This window comes from Sesamum indicum, linkage group LG3 (assembly GCF_000512975.1).
Source record: "Sesamum indicum cultivar Zhongzhi No. 13 linkage group LG3, S_indicum_v1.0, whole genome shotgun sequence".
NCBI classification, from domain to species: Eukaryota; Viridiplantae; Streptophyta; class Magnoliopsida; order Lamiales; family Pedaliaceae; genus Sesamum; species Sesamum indicum.
In genome coordinates this window covers 15,655,984-15,664,985 of record NC_026147.1, presented here as the reverse complement: position 1 = coordinate 15,664,985, position 9,002 = coordinate 15,655,984, and the positions used below count along the sequence as shown (strand labels likewise).

The window sequence follows — 9,002 nt, the reverse complement described above, 5'->3', positions numbered from 1 at the left end:
GAACAAAATATTGCTAGTTGTAAACGCAATATCTCTGCGTCTGGTGAAGGTTCATATGTTGTATCAACTATGACATCAAAGAAATCAATATAAATTATTTTTTAATTTGATATTATTTCAATGCACAGGATCTTTTTTTAGAAGCAAAATATTCGCACTTGTATTAAATCCCTTGTGCAGCTCATTGCATAAATCTAATGTTTGAAGACTTGTTCAAAATTTCAAATTTGAAGAAGAAATATGAGCAAGCTATGATGATTAACAGCTATACATATAATAAGTCGCCACTCTTAGATATGCTAAGGGATTTCATTGCCAAAAGAGGTATGGTTAAGCCTACAAAAACTAGATTTGCCACTGCCTTTCTAACTTTGCCAAGTGGTGAAGTGCAAGATAAATTTGTTGAGGAGCTTGCACTGTATAAGAAAGCCCAAGGGTTTTTTTGGTATCCCTATGGCAATTAGACAAAGAACCACGAGTGCTCCAGATAATAAACATTGATATTTTAACTCAATTACAATAATTATCTTTCTTTATAATATTTTAGTTTTTTTTTAATTGAGTTTTGGATTTATTGAATTGCTAGCTGAATGGTGGTCAACACTTGGATCGTATACTCCAATTTTCAGATATATGCAATCAAAGTCCTGAGTCTTTCTTGTAGCTCATCTGGTTGCGAAATAAATTGGAATATGTTTGAAAATGTAAGTTACTAATGTTTGAGTATAACAATTTAATGTATGTTTTATCCAAAATTTATGAAAAAATAATATTGAATTTTATGCAGCTCCATAGCAAAAGAAAAAGTAGGCTGGAGTACAAGCATTTAAATAATTTGGTTTATATCAAATACAATAGAGCTTCAAGGCGGCGGTATGATTCCCGTGATACCATTGATTCAATTGCCTTAGATGAGACCAATGAAGTCAATGAATAGTTGCTATGAAGATTGAAGCTTAGCAATGATGATGATGATGATGATACAAATCTTAATTATGATGATGATGATGATGATGAGATTGGGGAAGAATTGGAGTTTGATATTGATGGATATTTTATATTTGTTTTTGTTTTATAATAATTATGTAGGATTAATTTAATGATATCGCATGTTTTGAACCCTCCCCCCTCCCAAGATGTGTTATTTTGCATATTTCTTTATGGTATTATGATTAAAATAATTTATAGTATTTATATTTGATAATTTGTTCATAAAACTTTCTATAATCAAGGGTCATTAGCACCAAATAAGAAGCATTAGTGTCCTAATGGTTAAGGTTTTATGAGCAAATTCAAGATTATGCGGTCGAGTTTCATTAAATATATAAGTATTTATCTCATTTTATATGAGTTGTTATAATGTGTTTATTGCTCTTAGTCATATTGTGTATTGGTTGAATTAATATATTGCTCAATTTATCAATATGTTGATGTAATCATCTATATAATTATCATTTTACAAAAAGGGATAGTTACACTCTCCTCCCTTGAGGTTTAGTGCAATTACACGTAGATTTCCTATGGTTTAAAAAAAAATCACATCTAATACCCCTAAAGTTTGCTTTCGTCTAACAAATAGGTCCTTCATTAGTCAAAACTCACTGAATTTGTTTATATTAGTAAAAAAATTAAAAAAAAAACTGAATGAAACTTAATATTTATCCTCAGTTGACTGATTACTAATGACTTATTGCAAGTCAAATATTTTTTTCAAACTAAAACTATCAATATAATCGTGAAATATACCTCCCTACATGCATTAACGTGCAAAGGCGTATGAAGACAATTTGATCATAAAAATATTTATTTGATCTACAATGAATTAGTAATAAGCTAATCAGAAATAAATATAGAATTTTAACCAATATTTTTGTTAATATCAATAAATTTGTTGGAATTTGACTAACGAAATAATTTATTTGTCAAATGAAAGCAAATTTTGAGGGTGCCAAATGTAATTTTTCAAAATATAATAAATTTACGTATAATTACACCAAATTTTGGGAAAGAGAGTGTAATTATTCTTAAAAAAAAAAAGCACAGAAAAATAAAAGGAAAAAAAATAATCAAGGTTCATAAAACCATCACTCAAGTCAAAATCATTGTAATCCACGCACTAAAAAATTTATATACAAATTGAACAAAAAATTTTGAGCCTGGAAAATAATTAAAAAAAATCCTTCAAATTAAATATTGAGGTTTACATATTTAGCCTGCAAATGTTGAAGCTATAGGAGTTTATTTTGAACCTGTGACTGCCCTACATCATATCAACGCCGCCAAGAAAATAACGATTATAGTAAAAGAATTTGTAGCCTATGAATTTAAATTCAAACTGACAATTGTTAAGAGAAAATACATTGAGAGAAAGTGAGGGGATTTCTGAAGGGTTTTCGCTCACTTTACTTTGAATGTGGAACAGATCTACATTAGCGCAACAGCTCTTGTAGCTCAGTTGGTTAGAGCACCCGTTTAGTAAGCGGGAGGTCTTGAGTTCGACTCTCAACAAGAGCAAAACCCCTCTTCTTTTCTTTTTGTTTTACAGTTTATGTATATCTTTTTTCCCAAGGAGGCCAAATTTTGTGAGCTTTTTTTTTAATCAATAATTAGCTCCAATCAAGAATGTTAGATGTTAGACACTGAGTAAATTACCTAAGAGACCCCATACTTAAATTATAGACGAAACACATTGTCAATTATTTCAAGAATTTCATACAGATCACGAGGGTACAAAGGGAATGGTAATTCACCAAGGAAATGAGTGAATTCCTGTAATCAATCGATTACATGTACTTGAGAAACTGCCTCTGCCATGGAAACATACTTACAGTAGCACTCCCAGATGAAGAGAGGAGACCTGCTCGCTTCGAAACAACTTGAAGCCCCGTTCGGATGCGTATGATACCAACAGATTGGTTAGCTTTAGTGTTCACCTTGTTTTGAGGTATCTAATTTTGGAGGTAGAAGATGAAGGAAGCTTCCTTGTCTTGTTGAGTGGATGTTGAAATTGACTCCTCATCTGTTAGCTGCAGTGTCTCGTTGTTAGTTTGTTTGTATGATGTGCGTAAGACGTGCGCATATTAGGAGAGAGGGGGAAAGGATCATACTGAAGAGCTACTTCACAGTAGGTCTCTTGGGTTTGTTGCTCTTCTTCCGCTCAGCTGGTGGTAGAAAGAAAGGCATTTTGTGACCTCTACTGATTGTCAATTTAGAATCATCAAGAATGAATTTGCATTTCTTTTAAAATATGATCCACTCAGTAGAAATTGTAATGATGATCAATTGGAACAACCAGGCTATGTGGAAAAGTTTGCATGTGGAAGAGCAAGATGAAACATACCTACTATCCCTGGTCATTAACAGTTATAAAGTTCTTGTAGGTGTAAGCCATGAAGTTGACGTCCTTGGATGTAAGCATCTGCGGAATGACAACAAAAATAATCAGATCTGATTACACCATCAGAAACTCACTTAGAAATAAGAGATGATTTCGCTTATGAATAAACTGTGCCTAGAAAGTATCTTCCATGATCAACTGAATAAATCATTTCTCCAGACAACAAGACGGAAAACTCGAAAGAAACTCATAAACATATAAGAAAAGGGATTAACTTCTCCAATCTGTGTTCAATTCATGCTAAGTGTTATTTTCACGTCACAGTACACAAAACATGAGCTGTTGCTGCAAAACGTTATTTATCTGGTTGCTGTTACCAGAACGCGTAGCATGACCTCCAACTACCATATCAGCCAGCTTGTCAAGCTTCTCCTACTTATTCAAACAGGCTTATCTTTGGTCACTCGGCGTTTTAATGCAGGCTATACATTTGACTGAGAAGAAGACTCAACTTGCAACACTCAACATCTAGATATTGATGCCTATCAATACTGCTTTAGGAACTCCAGATTGCCATATTAATGGTTGTCAACTTCATTTTGTCAGGGACCAAAAGCCCATAGCACACATCACCATGAAGATTACATTAACCAAATTTTCTGCTGCATTATTCACGAACTAGATTTTCCAATTTGCAGAGGATAAAGTGGACATTCAAGATTTCAGACTAAGGGAACAGATTGGCAGCATGAAATGCTAATAGCAGTATTCACCCACCTTCCTCCAGGGACCTGATTTTGTTGCTGAAGGAACTTGATTGTCAGTCTGCAAAAGATGAGAATATGAGGAAAAGTAGCCAAAAAAGGAGGATGGGAGAAAATAGGTTAAACTTAAAAAGGAGAAATCCTCTTAAAACTATTCAAAGTTTTGAGTATCCAATTCCTCATTAACTTCTGGAATGAATGAAGCTTTCATCTGATATAGTTTATTCCACTCAATGCATTCGAACCATGGGAGAGCCTAGAAAGAAGGTGAACAGGTAACTGTCTGCTGAACATTATAAAGCATTTCAAAAGATTCAAATAGAACGACGCATAGCACCTTAATTTCATCCGACAAGCATCTCATACATGATAGCCCCCTGAGACCACCTAGGCATAGACGCATGATCCAGAGAGTCCAATCAGATAAATAACTAAATCTTTCTTCAGATGAAAAGGAAAATATCCACAGACCACATACCAATCACATTTCATTTCGCATCCTTTCTTCAACAGAACTTCTGAAGCAACATAATCAGGGGTACCAACAGTTGAATAGGCCTACAACACAAGATTATTGCAGAGAATACATCATAATTACGCCCTGACCCTACAACTAGTAACATTCTTCTAGAGAGGATGGAATCTCTTATATTGGTACTTGCATTGTACTAACTACTTACCGAAGATCATCATCAGAAGTACAGTTTCAAGTATTTGGATACTTGGGACGATAATCCTTTTCCCTTAAAGGACTAATCGTTAAAGGATTAAATATTTTTTTCCCTTAAAGATATAAAGTTTTAGCTTACTTAGATTTTCCAAACAACTAGAGAAATAGACATGTGCAAGTGATTTTTTTCAAAAATGATAATTTTGCATAGAATGCCATAAAATAAAAAGTTCAATAAATTAATTAAGGATTTTAATTTATAACAAAATATTATAAAAGTAACAACAAAAGATATAAATTAATTACAGGAAATATCAACCTAATGTTTTCACCTAAAAAAATTGTCTCAATGACAGAATGTCAAATCCCTCCCCTCTTCACAGGATTGCAGTGCTTCCTCAAGCATGATCATCCATGCTACATGTTTGAAATGCCCAATTCCTACCATGGATTAACCAAAAATTTAAGCGAGAAGATAAGCAATGATAGAAATGATTTTATTCCATTTTATTCTATTTTTCAAGAGTAACTCCCACTTCCTCCTGAAAATGATCAACAACAAATGACCCTTCAATGGCGACAGTAAGAAAATTTATCTTACTCTCAAGCAGGTCTTTTAAGCTAGGCCTGATTTTTATGTACTATGAGTTTTGATATCGTAAGAACTATTCAACTAGGACCAGACTCAGGAAAACTATTCCACATCCGGGGAAGGGAAAGACCTAAAGCAAGCTAGGGCCCTTCTTCCTTTTCGGCCTTTTCCCCTATGGAACACTCAGGCGCATCTCGTACTTTCAGCACGAGCACTTGAAGATGCAACCTTTATCATCCTGAAGGTGGCATACTTCTTTCAAGATTTTATAACTGTACTAATAGGAAAAATAATCCGTGAGTTTGCACCAGAGAAAGCAAATTTTATATCACCAAAGGGCATATTTAATGAATAGAATTGCGATATGGATGGAACATACAACATAAAATAGAGCAGCTCTTACACTGCCTGACCAGTGATCTTCCTTCCTGCCTTTTTAGTAGGAGATGGAAATGTATTTTCTGATGAAATCCAACACTGCTCTCACCAATAATCCCCACAGGAACATTTTCCATCCTTAAAATGGTGAAATCGGACAATATCTCTAACAATGATCTCTCTCTTTAGGATCTTGGACAAGTATTTCGTGGCAGTGTGGCAGTCCACGCATACTCTCAGATTCTTGGTGACACGAACTGTTGTTCCATCAGGAGTACTAATGACACCAAAAACTATTGCAAGTCGTTCACTATGAGCAGACAACACGTATCTTTTTTGCTCCTCATCAACATCATGCAGCACCACATTCGTGTCTGGAATATAACCTTCCAATTCTATCCGTTCCATAAGATCTTGCAGTGCCTGGTTTATCTGTGGATAATCTGGGTGGTTTTCATCCCCTGACACAAAAACATGCACCTTGTTCTTAACTTCAATCCAGCTACAAGCTGCTTTCTTCGTTATCCCTTTCTTCCTCATAGTAATCCTCAATTTTGCTGCATCTTTCCATCTTCCAGCAGCAACATAAACATTGGATAAGAGAACGTAAGTACTCACATAATGAGGATCAATTATGAACATATTTTTGGCAACCTTTTCAGCCAGTTCAACATTCTTTTGAACTCGGCAAGCAGACAACAAGGTGGACCAAATTGCTCCTGTTGGTTTAATATGCATGTTAGAGATAAACTCATAAGCTTCAGTTAGTCTTCCTGCTCGACCAAGAAGATCTGAGACAGCAGCATAGTGCTCTACACCTGGTGGAATAGCATAATTCTGAGTCATACTCCTGAAATATTTCCAAGCTTCATCAACCAATCCAGCATGACTACAAGCTGTCAAAATAGCAAGGAAGGATCCAGAATTAGGTTTTACTCCCTCTATCTCCATCTTGTCGAAGAACAAAATGGCATCAGGGGCATGGCCATGCAATGCATATGCCATTATCATGGCTGTCCATGAAATAGTATCCTGAACCTCCATTTTATCAAAAATCCACCTTGCAATCTTTATGTTACCGCATTTTGCATACATGTCCATGAGAGAGCTAGCAACATAGACATTATCATCAAACCCCCGCCTAATAATATAGCCATGGAGCTGCTTACCCAAACATAATGTTGTCAAATGCGCGCAGGCTGGCATTATACTTGAAAATGAAACAGCCACAGGCTCAATATCAGCCATCAACATTTCCCTAAACAATTTTAATCCATTATCAAAACTTCCATTCTGGACGCAACCTGCGATTATCGAATTCCATGAAACACTATCCTTGTGAGGAGATAAACTGAAAACCCTGTATGAGTCTTCCAATCGTGTGCAGTTTGCATACATATCAATCAAACTACTTGAAATAAATATGTCTTCATCAAAACCATGTCTAATGGTGTATCCATGAATCTCTTTTCCCTTCATGAAATCAACATACTGTGCAAAGATTGGAAGCACACTAGACAAAGAGAAAGAATCAGGTTTCAGGTTTGCCTTTCCCATTTCCCTCAATGCCAACAAAGCTTCCTCATGCATCCCATTTTCCACATGTCCTCCAATAACTGTGTTCCATGAGACAACATCTCTAACTGGCATGGTTTCAAAAACTTTCCTAACACTATCTGCAGGAAAGGCTCCCTTCTTTTTCTCCTTTGAACTACCACCAACTTCTATCTTCCCACCTCTGTCATCCAACTGATTCTTCACAATATCGTTGAAAATAGCTTTCTGATGAACAGTTGTCAATCGCCTTCCATATATGTTGACATCGCATGAACCACCAGAATCAATCAAATCACTCCTACAATCAAAAACCCTGTTTTCTCCACAACTATGAGCCAACTCATTTCTCATGTTTTCCTTCAAACAGTCAACCTCTTTACTGAAGTTTTCAACTGTTTCTCCTGAATCTTGTAGAAATCCAAGTGGATTTTCAGTCTGATTCACATCTTTGTTGAATCTGAATGTTCCTTTTAGTTCAGAACCACTATTAAACACATTCCCAGCATCCAAAGACTCCAACTTTGCATACATATTCATCAACGCATTCCCAGTAAAAAGATCGCTCTCCAAACCAAGCCTGACCACGCATCCATGCACAGCCTCCCCAAACCTCATATCCCTCAAATGGGTACAAGTTTTCAGCAAAGAAGGGAAGACATTCCTGTCTGGGATTTTCCCCAAAGCCCTCATTTTCTTGAAAAAAGTCACGGAATCCACAAACTTGCCACTGGAAGCACAGCATTTGATGATGGATTTCCAAACCTTGGTTGGGGGAGGTGACTGGTATGTGTTGAAGAGTGAGATGCACTCTTGCAAAAGGTTAAAGTTGGCATAGATGGAGAGAATAGTAGTAGTGAATTCAGGAGACGAAATGCCTCCTCCTCTAAGTTTGATGGTATGGGCATGGAGTTGTTTGGCTTGGGAGCTCGTTTTGATGACAGAGGGATTGTTCAAAAGGATCTTCAAGGTTTGAACAGGGTTTTTCATGGGATCTTTTGAGAGAGTTTTTGGCTAGTTTCTGGAATGAACCTACATGTATACAGATGTTTGTGCAAATGCCAAGCTGAAACCTTTACACGATGGTGGCGCCCAGTAACTGTATAAAAGACAGTAAAATGGATCTTACAAGACATGATTTAGTGAACTTAAGCATGTAAAACTAGCGAATTGACTTCGCATAAATAGGATGTTGTTCTGACTTGATATGAAGTGCACATACACTTTGTTATCATTATGATAAAAATAGAAAAGGAAAAAAGAAGGTTCTTAATAAAGAATATTACGCATAATTAATCATGGTAAAAAAAAGTGAAGCGCAACGAGATTATATTATTTTATTTGGCGACAGTGTTTGTGTATATACTCTTTTGAGTTCTTGCGGTTTTAAAAAATATAAATTCATCACTCATTGTAAATACTTGAATGTTAATATAGAACAAGCGTCTGTCTCACGATTCTCACTTTTGACAAACCAAACAATTGTGTTATTTTATTTTTTCTTTGTTTATCTATCTTTCTCAAATTTTTATCATTTAACTATACAAATGTACTATTTGATTTGGATGACATAGTAGTAGGACTAAACAGGGGGTGGCAACAGGGCGGGTCCACCCAGCGAGGACCCAAGACCTGCCCCGGCTTATTTCTACCCCGCACCGGCCCGGTCTAAAACCCACAGGAGCGGGTCGGCACGTTTGACCCGGT

At 35.9% G+C, this 9,002-nt stretch overlaps 2 protein-coding genes and 1 non-coding gene across 14 annotated transcripts in view; 1 reads left to right on the top strand and 2 right to left on the bottom strand.

Annotated features, from left to right (window-relative positions):
* TRNAT-AGU lies at positions 2,441 to 2,514 on the top strand. Its single transcript has one exon. It is a non-coding gene; the product is annotated as a tRNA-Thr (tRNA).
* The window catches only part of LOC105158470 (serine/threonine-protein kinase tricorner), a 20,137-nt gene continuing 14,019 nt past the window's right edge, over positions 2,885 to 9,002 (bottom strand). Inside the window, exons 14-15 of the mRNA XM_020692272.1 lie at positions 3,108 to 3,154; positions 2,885 to 3,026 (exon numbers count right to left, since the gene is read on the bottom strand). Of these exons, the coding sequence (XP_020547931.1) occupies positions 3,115 to 3,154 (40 nt within the window). The 3' untranslated portion in view covers positions 2,885 to 3,026; positions 3,108 to 3,114. The remainder of the gene's footprint in view (positions 3,027 to 3,107; positions 3,155 to 9,002) is intronic.
* The window catches only part of LOC105158467 (putative pentatricopeptide repeat-containing protein At3g23330), a 7,000-nt gene continuing 963 nt past the window's right edge, over positions 2,966 to 9,002 (bottom strand). For 2 of the 12 annotated variants that reach the window (XM_020692259.1, XM_020692267.1), the window contains exons 2-9: positions 5,494 to 8,394; positions 5,104 to 5,212; positions 4,580 to 4,659; positions 4,439 to 4,488; positions 4,115 to 4,162; positions 3,341 to 3,418; positions 3,108 to 3,161; positions 2,966 to 3,026 (exon numbers count right to left, since the gene is read on the bottom strand). In XM_020692259.1, coding sequence (XP_020547918.1) covers positions 5,847 to 8,285 — 2,439 coding nt within the window. In that variant the 5' untranslated portion in view covers positions 8,286 to 8,394 and the 3' untranslated portion in view covers positions 2,966 to 3,026; positions 3,108 to 3,161; positions 3,341 to 3,418; ... (3 more) ...; positions 5,104 to 5,212; positions 5,494 to 5,846. Of the gene's footprint in view, positions 3,027 to 3,107; positions 3,162 to 3,340; positions 3,419 to 4,114; positions 4,358 to 4,438; positions 4,489 to 4,579; positions 4,660 to 5,103; positions 5,213 to 5,493; positions 8,395 to 9,002 lie in introns of all 12 variants that reach the window. The other 10 variants (XM_020692263.1, XM_020692260.1, XM_020692266.1 and 7 more) reach the window with 10 other exon arrangements.